This window comes from Crotalus tigris, unplaced genomic scaffold, assembly GCF_016545835.1.
Source record: "Crotalus tigris isolate CLP2741 ecotype Arizona unplaced genomic scaffold, ASM1654583v1 scf7180000020218.1340706, whole genome shotgun sequence".
NCBI classification, from domain to species: domain Eukaryota; kingdom Metazoa; phylum Chordata; class Lepidosauria; order Squamata; family Viperidae; genus Crotalus; species Crotalus tigris.
Genome location: NW_024097911.1, coordinates 791,582 through 815,038, shown reverse-complemented (window position 1 = coordinate 815,038; position 23,457 = coordinate 791,582). Strand labels below are relative to the sequence as shown.

Here is a 23,457-nt window from a genome sequence, read left to right as displayed (position 1 = left end):
GTGATTTTGTTTATTGCAATTTGAGTGCAACATGCAGCATACTAAGCCATCATTAAACAAACTTCACAATTGCTTAAGGTGATGTGATTATCCAGCCACAGAATGGTTTAGGATAGTTAGCTTCCCCCTTGTAAATAGATGTTCAGATTATTTGGTATTCTGAGTATATACCATACCATGTGCACCAGAAGAATCTGATCATCATCAGAAGCAAAGGGACAAGTTGTGCACCTAGATTTTCAAGTCTGGCACCAGCTGTGATCCCAGGGCAAGTGGCAATGGTGGAAATTGTCATCCTGGAACCCTATTGACTTTCAGCAGCAAATTGTTGCAGATAACCAGATGTAAGACCCTGGAGTTGAAGCTGAAGCAGCTGAGTTTCTTGCTGTTGTATTGGCCTCAATGTTGTACCATGACATCCCTGCCTGAATTGTGAAATTAGCAGTGGAGAGCTAGTTCTGGGAGATTTTAACTTGATTTGAGCTGGAGATGGCTTGGGAGTTCACTCCAGTATAACAACCACGGATCTGACCCAGAATATTTAGGAACTAATAAAAGCAGGTGGCCACATACTAGGACTGATGAGAAATAGTTTTCCAGGGAACCCTAGGAGTTAAAATGGCAGAAGAGATGCTTAGAATGCCATTGGAGGAAGGTGAAGAGCAAATCTGATTGCACATGAATGAGAGACCATTTTAAGGATTATATCATGGTAATAAGAGCCACAAAGTGTAACTATTTTTCCACTTTTACTATGTTCACAAATAGCTGAGCAGTGGCCCTTTTCAGAATGACCTATTCTCTGCTGGGAAGGGATGAGCAAGAAAAACATTTTCGGGGCCACTGGGAGAAATATTCCAGGTATCTGACAGATAAAATCATTTGTAGTTGGACTCTGACTGTACCTGACCTATTTGCTTGCTGTGGCAAATCGAATAATTATGGAAGTATAAATAACAGATTCAATAATTCCTCTGGAAAACTGTATCAACAGCTCCTGGGCCACTCTGAACTTCCTGAGTTGAAGCAGGAAAAACATTGTTTGTTGTGCCTTTTTAATGATGGTTCTAATGTTAAGCACCATTTTAAGTCCTGGGAGTTTATAGAACCCCAAAACATGAAGGACTCTATTGCTGATACTGTGCTGTTGAATATAGTAAAAGGAGGTAAAATAGGAGGGCTCCTCCTAAAATCCACTCTCATCTCTACAGTTTGAAGCATGTTCAGCTCCAGATTGTTACGGTTGCATCACAGGGCCATTTGTTCAACCTCTCATCTATATGCAGACTCATCACTGTCTCGAATGAGGCCAATGACCGTTGATGTTGTGGTTGTTCTCTTTTCTCTTGGCTGGTTTCAATAAGTATTGCCTGGAAAGAAGAAGCTGAAACCTCTTGATTTGTAGAGTGCCACAGGGCTCAATGCTTTCACCCTTCCTGTTTAATAACTACATGAAGTCACTGTGTGAGTCATTTGTTGACATGGGATCAGTTATCATTAGTGTGTGATGATACCCAGCTGGTTCTCAAGTCTTAGCTAACCAAATGATGCTATTGAAGATCTTGTCCCATTGCCCCGAGGCTATTAAGGTCCAGATGGGGAGGAATGGACTTATGCTTGTCCCTAGCAATTCTGAGTGCTAATGGGTTCATGGACCATCCTAGCCTGAAGACTTCCTATTTTTAACTTTGAATGGGTTCACTTCCACATTTAGAACTGGTGTGCAGTTTGGGGGTTCTCCTGGACTTGCAGATTGAGGAGATGGCAACTGTAGCCAAGAACACCTTCACACAGATTCATCTCATCTATTAATTGTACCCATTCTTGGACCTGGAGCACCTTCTCATTGTCACTTGTGCTTTGGTCAACTTATATGTGGACTATGCAATGTCCTGTACATGCAACTGACCTTGAAGACCACTCATAACCTTTTGCTGGTGGAGAACATAGTAGAACAAGCAATTATGTGTGTGCCACAGTATGCCTGCGTAACACCTTTGCTCTGCAAGCTGCATCATTAGTAGGCTTCCAAGTGCAATTCAAGATGTTAGTTGTCATCTACAAAGCCCTACATGACAAAGAGACTATTTATTTGAAGGGTTTACTCTCCCATTGTTTCTGCCTATCCCATAAGCTCGGACTGAATCAGTATGCTCTGGGTCCCTTCCATTAATCATTGTCATCTGATAAGATCTAGGAAGTTTACTTTCTCCGTTGAGCCCATCTTCAGAAGCAGTATTCGCTTAGAGTAGTATTTCTCAGAGTTGAATTCCACCTATTTTAACAATGCCAAGGTTGAGAAATCCTGCCCCAGAAAGCTGAATAGTCCCGACTCTGCTCTGCTTTAGACATGTTCTGATCTGGCGTTTTTCCCAGACTCTCATCTGAGATGGAAAGAGGGCTGCTTCTGTGAAAAATTCTTTATAGGCATTTAGTGGATGTTTGCTCCCCTGGACAGCCATCTTACATTTCTGTCTGACTTGATGTTTTGCACCACTCAAGATTTGTTAATGAATTGGGAGGCCTTAGAAATATAAACAATTAATCAATTAAATCCTTGCCCCTGGGAGATTGCAATTCCATTTATTTACTTGGGGGAAGTTTGGAAGAAGAAGAAGTCCCAGAATAAGTCATCAGTGTTGGAGGCCTGACCCAGCCCTAAAGGTGGCTGGACTTGGGAACGTTTTTTTTTTTTACTAGGACTTGCAACCTAGATTAGTTGGCAAGGCTTTTTTCAAGCCACAGGCCACGACTGCTTGAGCCAGACTTACAATTCTTCTGATTGGAAACAAGATCTGAAGTATCTGCACAACCTTCCAGCTTTGCTGCCCTACATTTCCCCCTCAGAGCATGATGTACTTTTCCCTCACTGTTTCGTAAAGTGGGAAATGCCCACACATCTTGTGGACCTCTTCCTCTCTCAGTTCTGGGACTCTCCTAGCTTACACCAACTAGTCAGTAGGTGGCTGTAGTTTAGGTTTGTCTTCCTCTCTGTGGCTTGTCTCTGCAATAAGCAGATGGGTAGGACAGGATTTGTAAATCCGATTCAAACAGTGTTTCACCTCCCCCCCCCCCTTAAGCAGAACAAAACCTTCAGGGAACAGAGGTGCAGGAAACAAGGAGAGAGAATCGGCATCTGTAGATCAGGGTGTGCATTCCTTCCCCCTTTACTGTTTTTTTTTTAAACTTTCCTCATTCTACAGGTGCTTGTCCTGTGTCAGCAGCCACTATCCATGCCACTGGTGTAAATACAGGCATACATGTACCCACAATGTGGCCAAGTGCTTCTTCCTAGAGGGCCGAGTCAACACTGCTGAGGTAAGAAAGGCCACTGGAGTGCTACCATCTCAAGAGAGTTCCCTGCCAGCCATTAGGATGATTTTTGGACCTGAACACTCTCTGTACTCTGTGCCTTTTCATCTTTCGTTTGTGAAACCTTCACCACTGGAGAAATCAATGGCAGTTTTATTCCCCTGCTGACCTACAGGCAGAGGGAGCCGGGAGAGAGATTTCCCCATATGCCTTGAATCTACCCCTTTTCCCAGCTTAACTTTCTTCCTTGCATTTTCAAGAGCTCCCTGTTTCTGCATAACGGCAGAAATAGCTGTAGTATTTTATAGTTTGCTCTTCCAGCATTGGAGTGAACATTTGGGAGCCAAATTTCCATTTCCATGTTAATGTAAGTTGTGCAACCGCTTGCATACATTTAACTGGCATATTTTTTTCACAGTGTCTTTGCCATATTTTGACCCTGTACAGAGCTCAAATTGCTTTGTTGAGCACCATATAGGGTACAAAGGCAGAAAAAGCGCAAGTGTAGGGTTGGACAAGAAATAAGAATAATGAAAAGGAAACATTTAAGCTACGGTATAACAGTTCTCCTTTTCCTCTAAAAGTCTGTCTCCCAACTCTGGCAACATCACAATATGTTATTATAACAATGAGTTCTAGAAACTTGGTTCCGGTTGCAGACTGAAAAGGAAAGATTTCTGGAAGTCACATATTTAAGTTTAGCCTTGTGCGCAGCGTCCCCCACAGGCCTTGTATAGAAGGAATCTCGGACCAGGGAATCCCAAGCAATCAAAAAAGAGTCAACATGGGGAAATGATAATAGTACTAAAGTGCCTTTATTGGGGTGGGAGGCTGGATCGATATGGGGGAGGCCAGAGTGTTTGCTGGTAATGGGGCCAGTGGCTCACGATCAATCGTCTGGCCCAGGCAGCGGGATCAATAGACCTAGAGACGCCCGGGGGCTCATTGTGGGTAGGTAATTGATAGCAGCTCCCTTGGAGGGGCCAGCGTTTGCGGTTGGATGTGGTGGCTGGGGTGGGAGGAGGCTGGACAGAAGGCTTTGAGTCTCTGAGAAGTGAAGTGTTGCCTGTGACTCTTAGGTTAGGGAGCACTGGCAAAACTGTTGTGCTCTGGACTTCTAGATCAGTCTGTGTGGACTATGTTTTCAGTCTAAAGAATGAAAGAGCTAGAAGGGAAAATTGCTTGGCGCTTCCAGGCTCTTCTTCCCACAGGCTGGGCCTTTTGTCTTGACCCCATTGTCTTAAGCCTCCGTAGGAAGTTGCACCCGGGGTTTAATTGTTCTCCAGATCAGCACTATGTTTCCTGTATTGCTTGCCAGCGTCATGGCCACCCTGTGTCTTTGCTAGCCCTGTAAACAGAGCAGCCAGCCCAGCATGCCTCCCCCGCCCTACCTTTCCTTTGGTACCAAGGAGCAATTAACCAGACTCTGGTTTCCATGGAAACTCTGAGCGCCCAGCAGGCTCTTTCATCTCCATCTCTCTCAGGCGGCCACCACAGGCAAAGGAGGAGCCGGGAGCCAGACTCCTGGGCTTTACCCCTGTTCAGTGTGGAGCTGTTGGGATGTGAAAGGTTAGGCAGCTGTTTCCCTCTGGGGTAGAAGGAACCTCAGTCCCCAGGAGGGACAGACTTGTTTCCTATCCCCAAGAATGATTATAGGTGTCTTCACATAGGAACCCAAATGACAGTCCTAAAAAAAAAAAAAAAAAAGGAAAGCAATATCACTTTACTCACTGTACTTCTTTCTGGTAAGCACGGGCAGGATCAGACTGTTTTTGTTTTTTAAGTGTTTCATGTTCCCTGTATGGCTAATTTGAAAGCAGTGCTGGCCTCAGTTTGTGTTTAGAAATGTTCCCCTTTGCAACAATATCAAAGAAATAGTCATGAATATTCTTGAGAATATTCATGTCATAAATAAACAAACAAAGCACACAGGCTGCCTGCAAACAGCACAAGTGGCACTTGCCAGAGCTTTCAGGTTTCTGAGCACATGGCTTGCATCTTTTCATTCGCACCAGGGCTGCCCAGAGCTCCTTGCTGGTGGGGAGATCTTGATTCCTGTGGGAGTGTTACAACCCATTACCCTGCGTGCCAAGAACCTTCCACAACCTCAGTCAGGCCAGAAGAATTATGAATGTGTCTTGGGAATCCAAGGTCGCCAACAGCGGGTGCCAGCTGTACGCTTCAACTCCAGCAGCGTACAGTGCCAGAATACCTCGGTGAGAATCATATCTTTTATAGCCATATTTTTATTCCTCTTACTGTTCTGCAACCTGGAGGACTGAGAACTTCCTGGAAAAAGAATACAGCTCCTCAGCTTTCTGCAGGTACAAAGTCTTCCTTTTATGTCAACTTGCCAATGAATTACAGGTTTTTTTAAAACTTTTTTGAACATCTGTAGAGTTACTTGTGTATATTAAGGGTAGCCCCCAGAATTTGTAAGCAAATCGCAGTTCATAGTAACACGTTGGTTGCAGTGTTGGGTTCAGTTTGAGCCATGGACTTGCTCAGATCGTTACTAGTTGTCTACCTGTAATATGGGAATGCTGACCTAGATTATAGTTTTTCTAAATGTAAGAATTTATTGAAATATTTGGTACTCTCAATAATAAATTCCTGTGTGGTTCCATAAAAGAGTTACCACATGACTAGATTTGAAGAAGCTGGGTTTTTTTAACTGATGTTCCCTGATTCCTTGACCCTTGCAACATTTACTTTGATTTTTTTTTATCTAATCGTTTTCTAGCCCATTTTCCAGGATTATGTTCCTTTTGCATAACTGAAAAAACCAGAATGCAGAGAGTTGTCAAATCAGTCTGCAGCTCATGCTTATCTAAATAAATACCTAGTGCGGTGTGAAACCTTGATTGAACACACTATGTGCAGAACATAACTAAATGCAGACTGGAATTAATAACAGTCTAAAAGGATCAAAGAAGCCATTTGTTCACCCCAAAAGAGAATCTTTACTTTTGTTGCTTGTCAGGGTCTCGGAGCCCTCATTGTGAATGAGAAAATGGGACCTTTGCCTGGCTTGCTCTTAAGGCCACACAAAGGGCATTTGGGGGGGGGGTCCACATGTGGCCCACTAGTTGTACAAAAATACTATGGGCAATACTAAGTGCTCTATATTCTGTTCTTTATGAGGATAAGGCTTCAGTGGCTATACAGATAGTCCTCGACTTACGGCTTATGATCACAACTGGGACCAGAATTTCTGTTGCTAAGCCAGACAGTTGTTAAAGGAGTCATGCCCCATTTTATGAACTTTCTTAAGTTCATAAGTTCATGGTTGTTAAGCAAATCACTGTCATTGTTAAGTTAATCATGCAGTCATTAAGCAAATCTGCTTTCCCCTATTGACTTTGTTGTTGAAAAGCCAGCTGGGAAGGTTGCAAATGGCTATCCCCATGACCTCAGGACACTGTTGTAAATATATGCTGGTTATCAAGCAACTCAGTTTTGACTAGGGGACTGTACGGATGCTATGAGAGTCAGAAGTGCAAGGACCGGCTGTAAGTCACTTGTTTCAGTGCTGTTGTAACTTTGAAGAGTCACTCAACAAATGGTTGTAAGTTGAGAATTACCTGCCAGCCATGGCAGCTGCTTGTAATTATTTCCAGTAAGAAGTAGAAGCTGCCAAGAACAGTTGGTTGAGGAAATGGCACAAAGTATACATTGCTTTGCAGGAGCATCTGGTTCAACTCTAGTATAGGAACAAAATTTTGAACCAGATAAGCCTTCATCATAACTCTTTTTTCATTATTACGACCATCTTGGGACAAGATCATAATGGTGCAAATTAATTTGTCAATTTGTTGGTAGCAGTGGTTAAAAAAATATTTTGGCATTAAGAAGACTGAAAGGGACAGAAGATTAATAGCACTGCAATAACTGTTGATTTATCCAAAGGCTGTGTTCTTGTTTTTTCATATCTAGAAGATATTTAGAAACGAAAATTAAATGATAGATGAAATTGAAGTAGACCTCTCATGATTCCCCATCTGAAGGGCTGCATGTTGCCTATTCTTGAGTTAGGAGATCTGTTTAGTAGGAGAAACTAAAAAAAGATATTTAAAATGGCTGTCAAGAGAGTGTACAGCCTTCCTTTTCTCTCTCATGTAATATTGTGTTTGAGGCCAACTAATACAATTGCTTGTGGAAAAAAACTGAAGGGGGGAGAGAAGAAATTTTTACCTCTCTCATGTCATACTAGAATTATGGGCCATCCAATTAAATGGATGGGCATGAGATTTGAGGCATGCTGAAGGACAGGCTTCTTTGCCCAGTACGCACTGACACATTTTATTGCCACCAAATGGTGGTGAAGGCCAATCACTTAGATGGCTTTAAAGCAGATTCAAAAGAGCTAGACTCTGTGCATTTACCAATGGCCGTTAATCATCGTGTTTTCATGGAACCACCCATATTCAGAGGCTGTATGCTATTGACTATGGGGGCCAGAAACACAAGGTTATTTCTTCTCATCCTTGTAGGCATCAGGCTGGTCCCTGTGAGATTTGAGATGCTGGAATAGCAGAGTCTTGATCTGCTCTTTTTGCATATTTCAGATGCTAGAGATAAGAAACAAGCGAGGTCTCCTTTTGACTTCCATACGACTTCCCGTATAAGTCCCAAGGGTGTGCCAACTGTGAATTTTAGGAGTTGTGATCTTGTACTTCCAGATATCCCGCCCCCCCAATGGCAGAGATCTGGTCTAAATGATTAGAATTAAACTTAGATTTTTCTAGGAGTAAAGAGCCTTGAATGGTCCTGGCGCTGGTCAGTTCTTCACCTTCACTAAAACTACACTACTGTAATCTGTTGTGGAGCTTTCCTCAGATTCTTTATTGAGATTGCCCTCTGCTGTCCAAACCAGTATTACATCCCCTCTTCTTTTGATTATTAATCTTACAGATTGTAAATAAGGTTGAAATTATTCAGGTCACAGCCTAAGAGAACCAGGGCTAGGAACAGCTCTAAACATTGTTAAGTTTGACATGCTTCTCCTCCATGCTTGTTCCTTCTCCGTGGCATCTGGCCTTCTTGCTTTTTCAGCTGCCAAACATATCTTGCTACCTACAGCCATCACAAGCACCATATCGTGTCCCGGAATTCAAGAACATACAGGTAGTCTGCGACTTACAACTAGTTATGATGGTCTCAGGGTCAGGACAAGTGCTTTGTGGCCTGTATGAAGCATTTACGGCTGTAAAATGCACTGCCCACCACCACCACATGACTCCATTTTGAGCACTTGGCAACTGGTTCTATCAGGCATATTAGGTCCACACATGAAGGTCTAATTAAACTGATTTATTGCTAATTATGCCTATGCACAAGCGTTTTTTTCAACTAAGGTTAACACCTGCTTGGGGTTAGATAAGAGTCAAGAGAATTCAAGGGAGGTTGGACTCAGTTTGCTTGTGGCTATATAGGGATTCTAGGCTGATCCTTCTTTTACCTCCACCCTCAGGTTCTGCCACTCCTCTTACAGATTCACATTTAAAACTGGTTGCCAAGTTCATTTTGATTGTGTGATCCCCATTTGCAGTCTTCTTTGCTGACTTCCCCAGAAACTGAATGGGGAAGCTGGTGGAGAAGGTTGCAAGTGGAGCGGATGTTGGATTTGAGGTCCATTTCCCCTTTCCTCCAGGTATGGCGGTGAAATCCTCCTGCGTACTAGTGGAACAGACCTCAAATCTGGCAATACCACTACCGAATGCCAGGGTTCTGAGCCTTTCAAAAGGCAGATGTTTGCTAGCATTTTCCCCTCCAGGGCATTGTAGACCATGACATTCAGTAAAATTCTGCAACCTGAGCCTTTTAGAATCCTGGCATTCTCTGGCGTTTTATGTATGTCATCGTGTTTCACCCCTCTGGATGGGAAAACTAGTGAATGCCAACTTTCTGAGCCTTCCAGAGCAGTGGTGTTTGCTAAGCATGAACTGGAGACACTGGAGGAATGAATCTCAAATCTGGTAAAAATGTTAGTGCATGCCATTGTTTTCACAATCATTTTTCCAAGGTTCCTTCCAACTCTGTTATTTCATTCTAAGAGTTACACTAATATCGAAGAAATAGTCAAATAAAATTATTAAAGAAAGAATGCCAAAGGAGAGACAAAATAAAGTGGGAATGACAAAAATTAAAATATTTTTTAAAAATTATTTTAAATAATTACATTGAATTGTCCCGCAGCAAATTGTCCCATGGCACGTTTTCCTGTGGCAATTTGGCCATTACGAGTTGGTTGCGGCGAGTTGTCCCATTCAGAATTGGGAGATCCGGGATTTGGGTCATTAAGTGAAGCGAGACATGTGGTGCCTTGCTTAATGACCACTTTCACTTAATGACTGAGATTCGAGGCCCAATTGCGGTCGTAAGTGCAGGACTACCTGAACTTGTATATTTACCCATATTGTACAGCTGTCTGTTGAGCCTTCCTCCTGGGAATTTATATTATTGCTCCTGGTTGGATGAAGGCAGACTGAATTATACTTGACCCAACAGTGTTCTTCCAAGTCCTAAGTCCACTGATGAAAGAGACTAAAGGCACTACTGTTGAAGACTCTACTACAGTGGTAGCGAACCTCTGGCATGTGTGCCAGAGGCGGCACTCAGAGCCCTCTCTGTGGGCACGCACACCATCACCCCAGCAGAGTTTGCCAGAGTAGCGAGCATGAGGTGTTTGGAAGTGACGGGGCAGGAAGTGAGTGAGCAAGCAGCATTGGCTCCTGGGGATGCCCCAGAGATGGCGAGAGACTGTTCCCCGCCACCCTGGTCCCGGCCCACCCATCCCGGCCACGCCCACCCAGTCTGCCATGACCACCGCAGCTGTGATCACCACAGCTATGCCCACCCAGCGGCCTTGCCCACTCAGTGGGCCACGCCCCCCGCTCCTCCTGAGAGCACCACAATGCTGATGCGGCCCTGGCACTTTGCAATAAATAAGTGGGTTTGGGGTTGCAGTTTGGGCACTCGGTCTCTAAAAGGTTCGCCATCACTGCTCTACTACTTAAGTAGCCGCCCCCACTTAGCCGATAGACTAAGAGCTTCACTACTCTACTGACATGGACTAAGGGCTCAAAGAACACGAGATGCTACAGCTCAGTGGTTAGTCTGGCTGTCTATCTTATAATTTTGGGTAAGGCAGGAGCATATCTGATAGACATCTAATTGAGGAAGGTTAGTCTAAGTTTAGCTGGAAAACTCCTGCTTGTGGTCTCCTCTAGGGTGGTATTCCTATTTTGGAACTTCCTTCCAAGGGAAATATGGCTGACTCTGTAGTGCCTCCATTTAGAAGAAAGCTTAAGAGATGCTTCACCCCTGCGTTTTCAAGGAAGCAACTGCCCCACTACCAGATAGTTTCCAAATCACTTGCTGAGTAATATATGTTTTAATTATTAAAATTTAATTTTATTTTATTAAATAAATAAAATGCTGCTAATTTTATTGTTTTATTGCAAAGTTTTGGGGTTTTGTTTTTATTGTAAATAGTGTTTTATTATTGGGACGAATATCTGCATGCAAATAAAAATTACTATTAATACAACTGTTGCCCCTGCTGTACTACTAACAACAACAATAAAGATAATAATAATAATAGAAGAAGAGTTATAGAATATAGAACAGAAGACAAATTCACCCTCAGTCAATTACAAGAGGCAGCTTTACTCAGAACATCTTACATTCTACAACGGTACCTCTAACACTATCAAACAACATCTGCCTCTCCCAGGTCCTCAAGAAGGACTCGATAGGTGGCTAAGAATCCCAAATCCAGTCTGAAGATCTGGCTGACTGTGCAACGAACTTCCATAATAGAAAAAAAAAATAGTTCCCTATTCAAGTCCTCTGTTTTGCATGTAGCTGTTACTTGGCTTACTGGACTGAATAAATTTTCTATTGGTGTAATGATTTTCTTTTTGTGATTTGATGGAGCTGGTTCTAGTGTTGAGCCATGCTTGCCGGATTGGCTTTGGGCTTCATGGTTTCTGAGGCTAAATTCTGACGGGGCAGGCAGTAATCCTGGACCAGCCATTTGATGTAGCTGCTTCTAGGTGTCCTTGCCTGCTGGCCAGCTGCTTGGTAAAACCACAGAACTTTGGATGAGGAGAAGCAGCAAGGTTACCAGCTAGAACAGAAAGCAGCCAAAAAAAAAAAAATGCTCATAGGTCTGATGAAGCACAGAGCAGAGCTCTGTTTGACAGTGATGGCAGCAAACAAAAATGATTTTTCTGCCGCCATTGCTTTTATGCAGAGCCATCCAGGGAGCAATTTTGAAGAGTGGGAAATCTGCTTCATGTAGGTCTCTTGGGTGATTTTAATGAACCACTGAAATTTTTCTGCCAAGCATTTTTCCAATAAAAAAAATCATTTTCATCTGCACTGACTTAGATGCCATTTTGGATACTGTACAAATACCAAACGTTGGGCTTTTAGATTTAGCCTTTAGCAAAAATGTGATGATGCATCTTAATATCGGACCATTTGCAGAATAATTTTGAATGCATCTGTGGAAGAGAATAGTTTTCTCCCATCCCTTTTGATTATTCTCCCATTGAGTTGCTTCTTGAGGTTTGGCATTTTCTCTGAGTGACTTCTGTTTCTGCTAATTTCAGGATTTGGCAAATGACTACCTCACTCCTGCACATTTTATTGTAATGAGGCTAGACTGTCATTTTTCTGTGGGCTTTTACACATTTCTTCACAGTGACTCATACTTTTCTGCTGTAACTGCTGATAAAGCATCTTCAGTCTGAGGAATGGCAATCAAGCCAAGAAAGCTTACGTGTCATGCATTTGAAGTTACATTTTTATCTCCAAGGTGCTTTACAGTAAAGGCAACATGGACTGATCTACTGCCGGTGGGGAAGCTGGCTTATTTCTGTAAGGCAGCCATTTCTATTGTGTTTTTTTTTTTTTGTACTGTATATGGTACGTGGTTAAGAAAGTGCTTGGATCTGAAGATTCATCAGTAAATAGTATGAGAAGTTGGATTCAATCTGAATGTATGTGTGTGTGTATGTGTGTGTGTGTACTGAAATATGTCAAAATGTTTGGTCACTATTCTAACATTCTGAATGGGAAGAAGGCTGAAAATTGCAATTGCAACAGGAAGATAAATGTCTTTTTTTCTTTCCTTTTCTCAATAGCTCTCTTTAACAAGTATATTATAGTAATTGTGTCATTCTTTTTTTTTGCAATGTGAAATTCTTGTACCACAATGTAGCTTGGCTCACTTGTTTAGGCTGCTCTCCCAATAAGCACTTCATTGTGGTTCACTTGTTCTTGACATATGGAACAGTGAATGTCTGTGGCAAAATGAATACGGCAGTATCTAATCACTAGGAATGTGGTACTTTATTTTGCTTTACTTAATGATTCTGTAGTCTAGGATAATACTTTGTGACATTTTGAGGATGGTACTTGGAAACCAAACCTTTTTCTAGCATTCCCATCTCCTTAAGTGCTTAGTGAATATTTCTGCACATTTATTTATTAATTAGCATTAGAATACTGATGGGATGTGGGATTCTGTTTGCCTTAAATAAAGATTGAAAGCTTTTCTTTTGCACTCGATAGACATAAATATTAGAGATTTGTTGCTGGCACTTGTTCTGTTTACTTTTAACATGCATTAATAATGTGAAAGAGGATAGATGGACTCTGAAGGGGTTCAGATATTTTGGAGGCAGCGCAACATAATTCCAAATGACCAGGCATAAACAAAGTGAGAGAGGTGCATCAATAAAATGTCAAAATCAGTTGATCAAGAGACAAAATAGCTGACAGTACTTCGTATTGATAGACATGCAAAGTACTAAAAATACTGAGAAGGAGATATCTCTTTTATTTATCTGGAACCCTGATCAGCAACTAGTTTTATACGATAAGTGGTTGGAAAGACGTCTTTCCCAATCTAGGGCCAGGACACAATATGTTTTTATCCTTAATGTTCATTTAAAGATCCCTGTGTTGGCTGCATTATTGATTTTCAATTAGGGGAAGAAGATAGCAGAAGTTTAATATAGATTACATTCAGCAAAATATCAATTGTATATGGAGCACCTGTCAAAAATGCAGGGGACTATTCGAGAATATTGGGAAATGATTAGAATAGTAATTATGAATTCTGTACTGTGGAACAACTATATCTTTTTACTCTGGAATGTCCAGATGTGACAGATGTGATAGAAAATGTATGGTGAGTACCAGGTTAATGGAGGTCAGTTTATAACAAGGGAAATATCTGTTCTACATAACTGAGGTTTTTTTCCTCAACTGAATTTTATAGTCATTTTGAAATAGTCCATAGGGGTGAAGAAACCAGGCTGAAATCATTTTTTTATTTTGGCTGCTAGAACTTGCTGAATATTTTTCTAAACATAGATGCTTGATTCCAAAAGTTTTCAGGCCTCCATCAGTAAATGTGTTGTTTGTAGCGCTAACTACCCATCATAGAAAAATGTATGTGATCAGGAAAAGCCATACATTTTTCCATTTATTCCTTTTGTGTTATCTCAGTCAAGCTTTTAAATAGACTACAAACCTGAGCGTGTTCTTCTATCCAAGCCACAGTTTGTAAACCATGTTCATTAGGACTCATGAGGGTAAAAGACTACTTTTACTTTTCTTCTGCTTTCATCCCATCTGTTAATAGCACTGAGTAGGACCATCTACACACAACCTAGCCATGTGTGCAATATATGCATATATAATAAATGTGACATAGAAACTCCACTATTTCTCTCAGCAGCTGTGGGTTTGTCTCTGCAGAGGCCACATAACAGGCTAAAAATGCAGGAAGCACCAGGAATAAAGAAATTGAATAATGATAAAGAAGTTCATAATGATGAAGCAGTTTACTTATTCCCCAATTAATCAATTACCAAATACTGTACCTCTTTCTCGTCTATGATCCAGACAAAGAACAGATCATAATTTGGCTGACTCAGGGCTGTTCAGGGCCCTGCAGATGGCTGTTAGGTGAAGGGGTACTTAAATGTTTGTTCTGCTCTATTCTTTTGTTGCCATTTTCCCAATAGGGGAACCCAATTACTCGTTTCTCTCTAATTACAGAGCAGCATTTTAACTTTTCATCTTCATAATTTGCTACCCATCTATTTCTTCCTCAGTATTGGTATGATGGTGAGGAGTTGGGGGAACTCCCTCTGGACTTTGATGTCATTTGGGATGGAGATTTTGCCATTGACAAGCCACCAGGATTCAAAGGTACCAGCTCTGGGTATCAAATGGTTCAAGGACGCGCAGTTTCTATTAGTTTATCACTGTAAAGCTGGTACTAATTGATTTTGGTTTACTAGTTCCCTGGAATTAAAATTTTGATTATGGGTAGCCTAATAAAATAATACCAGGGATTTAATGTGTCAGAACAATTTTGCAGGTCAAGAATGTTCTGCTATTTAAAGCAAAGACTAAGGTTATTTCCATAGCTCATTGTTTCTGTGCCCCAATCTCTCCAAAAAAGTCTGAAACAAACCTGCCTGTCTTCTTTTTCCTTGCTGATCTTGCAAATACTAAAAACACAGTAAGCCCATTAGTGCTATGTTTTCAGTTGACCAATAGGAATCTGCAAAAAAAAAAAAAACCCTCTTCAATTGTTGCCTTATCCAAACAATTGAAGCAACAGAAAAAAATCCTCTTTTCTACCAGGCAAAAATAAATGAAAGAAATCACTAATATATCCCTTCCCTGTTTCTCCCTCCCCCCCTCCCATTCTCACACACACATTTTCAGTATATGCTATATGCATCGGTTGTTTGGGAAAAAAAATATGAACAGTTGTAACAGGATGAACTGCTTAGCTACCAAGCCATCATTCATCCTAGATTAAACATGCTATGGTGAGCAATGAAGATGGCACTGTAACAGGTCATCAATTCTGCAGCCAGGCACTTTTCTTAACATAGTAAAGGTGGCAGCTGAAGTGAGGGAGAAGAGGTTACAAAAATGCATACTTTTTAGACTACAGAAATTACAGTAATACTTCTAGTTTGCTGCTCTCTCCATTTCCTCTTGGGGGAAGTAACCAAAATTCCACTTCTCTCAGGGAACGAAAAAATAATTCCAGCAGCTGTTTAGTGTTTGGCAAGCAGCTTATTTCCTGCCAAAGAGAAGGTAGAATTAAAACTCTTGTCAATTTCAACCTGCTAAATCGAATCAGCATTCTGCTAAAAGGATCAGCTTGTGGCTGATGCCCATGGCGGAGATATAATGCAAGCATTTCTTGCAGTAGGGAAATGGACCGTTCACAAGTTCTGCACAGTTTTACTGACCTAAAAAAAGGGGGGAAATAAGTTCTTGAATTATTTTTATAATATTTGAATCACTTTGGATTATAGCTTTTGAATTGAAAATCAGCTGTATTACTGAACTCAGTCTGCTGCACGAGACCACAGAAGTCTAGAGCAGCTTTCTGTCCTCACATAGAAATATCTTAAATCTTCCCCTCTCCCAACAAGTAAGATGCAAATCCATCTGTGTCCATACCTCACTTTCTATGATGCTCTTCAAAAGGGGTCACTTCATTCTCCTGCACAACCCCAGTTCACTCTGCTATAGTGAATGCCAGCCTGGGTGCATTCAAAACAAAGTTAACATGAAAACTGAATATGCGAATAGTCACTTTGTTATCTTACAAGTTATCTCAGCACCTCCTCCATTAGGATCAGTTCAGCAATTTTGTAGGGTGGTTATCTGAGAGCAGCTGGCGCCAAGCAATCTGCAGATTCTTTATTATTTTAACGCATATTTTTCCCCCCATTTTCCTTAGCTCTCTTGTACAAGTGTTCAGCCCAGCGCTCTAGCTGTGGACTGTGCCTCAAATCAGATCCACGTTATGAGTGTGGTTGGTGTGTACCTGAACGTCGTTGCCTTTTGCGTCCTCACTGCCCAGCTTCCAGGCAAAATTGGGTGCCACCCGGTCGGCGTGGGGCACGTTGTACTCACCCTCGTATTACACAGGTAAGAAGCCTATCAGCAAATCCTCACATTCCACCTCTCTTTTTTTTTGAAGTATGTTCTTTAAGAAATATACAGTATATCCCAATTTTTTTCAGCCTGTGTCATCCCTCAGCAGGTTTGGTTGTTTACATGTTGAATGGTGAATGATGGGATTTGTAATCCAGTGCATTAGCAAATTACAGAACGGGGAACACTGGCTTTCCACATCCTTCAATTAAGAATCAGGATGGTTCATAACTGATTAATAGAATCATGAATAACACTGTGGTCCTTTCCCCCATCATCCAGACAAAGAATCCACCTAACTCAAAAAAAATCAGTAAAAGGGGCAACCTTTCTTTGGATTGGGCAGCTTTGCCGTTATATCCTGAAATGTTACAAAGACATGAAATATAATGGAGAGAACCTATAAAAATATGGAAATGTGAGAATCTATCCCACTTTGCCATCACTTCTGTTCATTGATCATCCTGTTTTCATTGGTTTTCTTAAAGGTAGCATCCACTCCCATTTTGTGGTATGTTTCAAGCTTACACATCTTGGGTGTAGTCTTTCAGTGTTTGGGAGGCTAATATAAGCCCAGTTCCTCTCTGATTATGTGATGAACATGGAAATTGATTGTATAAGCTCCTTCCTAATTTGGATGACTTGTTTAGGGATGATTTTCAGTATGACTTTTATGAGTGTCAGAATCTTTTCATACTTGTATCCCGATTGGATGGATGGAAGGAAGGAAGGAAGGAAAGAGAAAGAAAGAAAGAAAGAAAGAAAGAAAGAAAGAAAGAAAGAAAGAAAGAAAGAAAGAAAGAAGAAAGAAAGAAAGAAAGAAATGCTTCCAAGAAGTAAAGCTTGACTCTTCTTTGTGAGTCAAAGCAAATACCTTTTGCTTCTCTCCATGTTATTTCTCCTTCTCTCTGCAGGTATTGCCACTGACTGGTCCCAAGGAAGGTGGGACTCGGGTGACAGTTTGGGGTGAGAACCTGGGTCTTCATTTCTATGAGGTCGGTGTTCGGGTAGCAGGTGTCCGATGTAGCTCTCTCCCTGCAGAATACATCAGCGCTGAGAGGTAGGTGAAAACTGGGTGGGAAAAAAAAGTGGGTAGTGTAAAACCTTGGGATCAGTTTAAAAAAAGAATTCAGAGAAGAACTGAAAAGTTAGGAAAAGGCTGTGTCATCTGTTTGTAGGGTCTACTCTGCTACTCCTGTGCAGTCTATCAGTACAGTGTCCTGGGCCCTGGTGGAATAGTGAGCCCTTTCTTCAGATGGATGGAACCTGACTTCATTTGTAATAATAACACTAGTTATTATGTGAAAAATCTCTTGCTTCCCATTTCCTCTTTCACTGTTCTTTGTTCTGCCAAAGAGTGCTTTCTATGTAGACTGAAACAATCTACTCCTGGATATTATATTTCAGCTTCTTCACAGCAGCCAAGCCTGAAGTCTGTTAGCATGGATTGCTTTGTTCCTGGACATGGTGTAGTGCCTTTTGGTTAACATTGCATAAGTACCTGTTGCAGTCATTACCACAAAATAGGCTGAGAAATATTGGAGTATTGAACCTACTAGTAATAGATGGCATTTAATGTTTCTAGTACTTCAATTTGTGTACGGTATTTTATAGATGTTATCTTCAGGCCAAACAATCTTACATGTAAAATTTCCCTGTTTCCCCCCCCCCCAAACAAGATTTGGCTTGGAGGGATCAAATTTGAATATAAGTGCTGGGTGAAGAACCTTAATATATGTTCTTTGCCCTTAAATTTTCTCTTCAAAATTCTCCTCCTCCCCCCCCTCCCAATTTTGCTCCTGCTTTACATTTGAAAACCAGCATGCAAAACGTCAGGGTGTGTTAAGCACATCTATGTGTAATACCTTTTTTGGTCCTCAATGAGCCTTACAACAGCACTGGGAAAGGCAGGTTGGTTTTATTACCTTAAATGATGTGGGAAGAGGCTGCTGGACCTGCCCAGCCATGCAATAGGATCAAACTTATCTAAAACGCGAAATATCCTGATGAATAGATGATAAGAGCTGGTTCACTGTACCACTGTCCTTTTGCAGAGGGGGAAATCATTTGCATTCTGTTTTACCTAGCTGGACCATGCAGGCTGGAACCAGGAGAAGGGTACTTGAGACAGTGTCTGCGATCTCAGTACACCTCCCTTTGCTCTTTTCTTCTTAATATGTGCAAGAGGAAGCCTCCGGATACTTTGGCTTAATAAGGAAAGATACAATCCTTCGAGCCCCAGCTAGTCGCTTCTTTTAGCTCCCCAGTGAGCTCATTGTTTACGTCAGGTTGGATTGGAGACTTGCCCGTCTTGCATTCTTACTCAGTGTTCCTCTTCACCAGTTTACCAGCAGCATCTTTGGAAGGACCTGATTTAATTCCTTGACTTTCTTTTCTCCTGTGGCTGTCCTGTGTCCAGTCTCAGATTTTGTTTGAGGAGTCAGTCCTTGAAATGCAAGAAGTACCATTCCTCCCCTCTTGCTACTCAGAGAGGGGAGATGCAGATAGAGGAGAGAGGAGGAGACAGGCACGCAGAGTGGGTTAAAATGACTGAATTAGGGCATTTGGGGGAATTTGACTTAATAGCAAAAGGAACATTTGTCTCCTACTTCCGTTTGCATCCTTCGTTTTGAAAACAAAAATGAACCAGCTACTTTGCTGGCATGCTAGGAAACACAAATGGGATCATAGCAATAGCACTTAGATTTATATGCCGCCTCACAGTGCTTTACATCCTTCTCTAAGCAGTTTGCAGAATCAGCATATTGCCCCCAAAGTGTTTTGTCAGCCCTGGATTGTCTCTGGTTGTTCTACACACATGTACTTTGCCTTCTCTCATGAGTCATGTTCCCAATCCCATGGGATCTGCTGTCCGGAGGGACTGTCTCATATAGCCTAAACCTCATAGCCTAAACTCCTGTGAATATGCAGTACCCTCTGGGCAAAAGCATAAGACGCAGCGTGCCGTCCCCCTCCCCCTCTCTCACGGTCAGGCCTTTGGGGGGGTCTCCTCTTTTGTGCCAACCTCTGATAGGGTTGATTGAGGGGCGTAGTAGGTCCAGCTCAAAGTATTCTTGGCACCCTCTTTCTGGGCCATTGATGTCAAAGGGTACACTAGACACCTCTGCTAATGGTAACGGTGCCCACTGTTCCTGCATCTCCCACAACATTAAGAGAGAACTTCTAGGGCCAGTGGAAACTTACTAAAGCTGCTCTGGGACAGATTAGGTCTCCTGTATGTCCAGCCTGCTCAAGAGAGCTGCCCATTCTGAAAGAAAGAAGGGTGGGTGTGGAGGGGCTTATGGAAAATGAGGGGTGGGTGCATTGGCCTTGGCTCTACTGACAGATCTCATCCCTTCCCCTCAGACTGGTGTGCGAACTTGAGCCCTCGCTTTTGCCAGATCCTCCCCCAGGCCCCGTGGAGCTCTGTGTAGGGGACTGCAGTGCTGACTACCGGACCCAGTCAGATACTCCTTTCACCTTTGTGGTAAGCAGTTTTATAGGCTAGAGCAGTGATGGCGAACCTTTTAGAGACCGAGTGCCCAAACTGCAACCCCAAACCCACTTATTTATTGCAAAGTGCCAGGGCCGCATCAGCATTGTGGTGCTCTCAGGAGGAGCAGGGGGCGTGGCCCACTGGGTGGGCAAGGCCGTTGGGTGGGCGTAGCTGTGGTGATTACAGCTGCGGTGGTCATGGCAGACTGGGTGGGCGTGGCCGGGGTGGGTGGGCCGGGACCAGGGTGGTGGGGACCAGTCCCTCGCCATTTCTGGGGCATCCCCAGGGGCCAATGCCGCTTGCTCACTCACTTCCTGCCCCGTCACTTCCAAACACCACATTCTTGTTACTCTGGCGAACTCTGCTGGGGCGATGGTGTGCGTGCCCACAGAGAGGGCTCTGAGTGCCGCCTCTGGTACACGTGCCATAGGTTTGCCACCACTGGGCTAGAGTCATTATTACTGAAGTCCTGGATAGTTTATAATGCAAGCGACATCTTCCCACAGAGTGGTAGAGGAGTTTTTGCCTGACAGGTAGGTTGATTTATTTGGAGAACAAGAGATTTGTTTTTGAAGTGTGCATTTCAGCAGACAATTCATTACTGATGTTTGTCCCTTCTAGACCCCCAGCTTTTTTGGGGTGGACCCAGAACGAGGTCCCACCTCAGGTGGGACAAAAATCAGCCTCCTAGGAAACCATCTGGATGCTGGGAGCAATGTCACAGTTGCAATTCGAGGAGCGCCATGTCGCCTAATCGGGTACTATTCGGGTTTCAATAGGGAGGGCTGGATCTCCTTGATGAAACTGAAAACACACACAACAGAATGCAATGTTACCTTGCAGTGTTTGGGTTTAGCATTGTGTTCAGCACAATGTAGCTGATATGCTTTCAGTTTAATGCAGTGTTTCTCAACCTTGACAATTTTAAGGCATGTGGACTTCAACTCCCAGAATTCCACAGCCAGCATTGCTGGCTGTGGAATTCTGGGAGTTGAAGTCCACATGCCTTACAATTGTCAAGGTTGAGAAACACTGGTTTAATGTAATGTATGAAATCTAGACACAGATTTGTAGATTGTGGTTAATAGGCAAGTATATTGTATGAATTATGGCTCTATGGCTTAGTCAACAAGCCATAACTTAGCAGAATGTATGACCCAACGGTATGGTTACCAGCACTGGTCAATGAGGTGCTTTAATTTTAACACTGAAGCAGTAGGCATGAGCTTAAATGGACTCCAGAAGATGGTAGAGGACAGGAAGGCCTGGAGGAACGTTGTCCATGGAGTCGCGATGGGTCGGACACGACTTCGCAACTAACAGCAACAACAACAAAAGGATTATGGAAAGTGGTTCAATATCTCAAGAAAACACAATGGGAAGATCTACTTTGAGTCACTTAATGTTCATAGATGTTGGTCTCCTAGGAGAAAAATGGTCTAAGAACCAGTATTACATCACAGGAAAAGTGTTAAATTGGGGAGGCCCAGATACAGGCCCTGCTTGACCAGGAAGCTCTGGGAGCTCTGATTAGATATTATCTAAATGGGAGGGGAAATACAGATCATTTGGTGTGAAATGGGGAGCAATGACGGTGGAGCCTGTGTACTGTTAGAAAAAGTGCAAGATGGATTTTACAGCTTTATTATGGGGTCAAGGCTATTATTAGGAGTCGTGCTTGTAATGCTCCCTTCTTCCTCGCTCTCCCAAGGCGTAGTGCAGGGGAGATCGTCTGCCTGTCTCCCCCCTCGGCATCAGGCCCAGGTCCTGCCAACCTCAGTCTTCGCATTGACCGTGCCAACATCAGCACAAACGGGACAGTCTTCTTCCGCTATAGTCCTGACCCAGTGGTCACAGCCGTAGAGCCTGCTTGGAGTATTGCGAAGTAAGTGACAAGCCTCTGACAGTGGTATTGATAGGAGAACTTTAGCACATTTCCTCAGGGAATCTTTGTTATGTTTGCCCTGAATGAAGGCGGTTGAATAAATCAGTTTTGCGACAGCATCCGGAGCACAAAGCAGACTCTGGCTGATCTTGGAAAGAACTAAGCAGGGTCAGATTGTAGAGAGGTCCACTGAGAAATCTCTGGTTGTAGGCTAGACTGGAAAGTCCAAACTATTACAGAAAAAGACATTAGCAGTCCATGTCTGTATGGCTGGAACAAAAGCAACATGAGCATAGTCACGTAGCTACCAGGAATCACACACCAGATCTGAAGGGGTCCTTTGGGTTTGGTTTCTTTCTTTCTTTCTTTCTTTCTTTCTTTCTTTCTTTCTTTCTTTCTTTCTTTCTTTCTTTCTTTCTTTCTTTCTTTCTTTCTTTCTTTCCGAAGAAACTTGATAATTTCTTGCATCTCCTTACGCTCCAGGGCTATTGGAAGGACCCAGATCTCCTCCCTGCTTTTGAAGATAGATTTCTCCTAGAAAAATGACTCCTGGTTGTTGCTTTTTGCCATTGATCTCCTGCTTCACTTGCTCATTTAGGGTGATGTGGAAAACATTATATATTCAATTATATCTTCCAGTTTCTTTCACTGGAGTAAATGTTTCACATTCATGGTGATACAGATAGATACTCATATATTGTGTGTGTACACAAATATGCATACACACACACAAAATATATGCAGTTATGCACACCAGTGTCTTATTCCAAATGCAAAGAATGGTATTACAAATGCAGAAAAGGATGTGCCAGTATTATAGATGCATAATGTAACTTACAGAAGCTGGAAAAAATAATGACAATTGTGTGTAGGCCATCTACTGACTTGAAAAATATTTTGGTATTTTATATAAAAGGGGTGCATAATAGACAAGCCTATGTGTGCAAAGGCATTTGTAATTGACTTGTGGAATGTAACATTGTTATTTTTCCCCCATCACCTAAAAATCTGAACTTTCAAAGACAGTTGTATTCTGGAAAAAATTGAATTATGAACTGAAGGGAACAAGACAAATGTTGAAGAGTCTTTCTTCCTGTTTAATTTATTGGATGCAAATTTCTTTTACTCATTTGATTTGGATTGTATTTATGCTTTGCTAAGTATAGTTTGAATTCTAGATCTGAGTGCCTCCCTAGTACCATGGTTATAGTAGTACCCCTGGTGAGATGGCATCATGAAAATGGGGATTAGCTGGCCCTGTGTGTTCTGGAAATGCTAAGTTTCTCTTCTCTGACTACGCTTTCTCTTTTGTGTTTGGTTTCTTTTCTGCCCTTCTTTTTACAGTGGTAGCACCAGCCTCACAGTGAGTGGGACCCACCTCTTAACCATTCAGGAACCACGGGTTCGGGCTGCTTATGGCGGGATAGAAACCATCAATGTGAGTCTTCTGTGGCAGATGAAAACCTAGTGGAATCGGAGTTTAGATCTTTGCATAAGAAACAAAGAGAGAACAAGAGAGGGTGTTTCCGGAAATACTGTAGATTAATTTGTTGGGGAAGGAGGAGAGTTGCAGAGTTCATATTTATCACAATATTCCAAGGCTCAGTATGACATCAGACCATTTTGCAGCACTGGGCAATTTGTATTCCTGAGTTTCTGTACAATCCATTTAAAATCAAAACTAACTTAGGGAATCGCTGGGTAGACGAAAGGTGAATGGAAGGCAGGTTGACCCTGGAGTGTGCTTTCTTATTTTGTAGCCTCTGATAGA

At 42.3% G+C, this 23,457-nt stretch overlaps 1 protein-coding gene across 8 annotated transcripts in view; it reads left to right on the top strand.

Annotated features, from left to right (window-relative positions):
- PLXNA3 (plexin A3) overlaps positions 1 to 23,457 on the top strand; it is a 66,214-nt gene that overhangs the window by 24,731 nt on the left and 18,026 nt on the right. For all 8 annotated transcript variants that reach the window (XR_005559497.1, XM_039365987.1, XM_039365992.1 and 5 more), the window contains 9 exons: positions 3,204 to 3,318; positions 5,328 to 5,528; positions 14,451 to 14,547; positions 16,109 to 16,299; positions 17,220 to 17,365; positions 19,672 to 19,792; positions 20,423 to 20,559; positions 21,513 to 21,686; positions 23,031 to 23,124. Coding sequence is in view for 7 of the 8 variants with exons in the window: in XM_039365987.1 (XP_039221921.1) it covers positions 3,204 to 3,318; positions 5,328 to 5,528; positions 14,451 to 14,547; positions 16,109 to 16,299; positions 17,220 to 17,365; positions 19,672 to 19,792; positions 20,423 to 20,559; positions 21,513 to 21,686; positions 23,031 to 23,124 (1,276 nt within the window). In the remaining variant the exon portion in view is untranslated. The remainder of the gene's footprint in view (positions 1 to 3,203; positions 3,319 to 5,327; positions 5,529 to 14,450; positions 14,548 to 16,108; positions 16,300 to 17,219; positions 17,366 to 19,671; positions 19,793 to 20,422; positions 20,560 to 21,512; positions 21,687 to 23,030; positions 23,125 to 23,457) is intronic.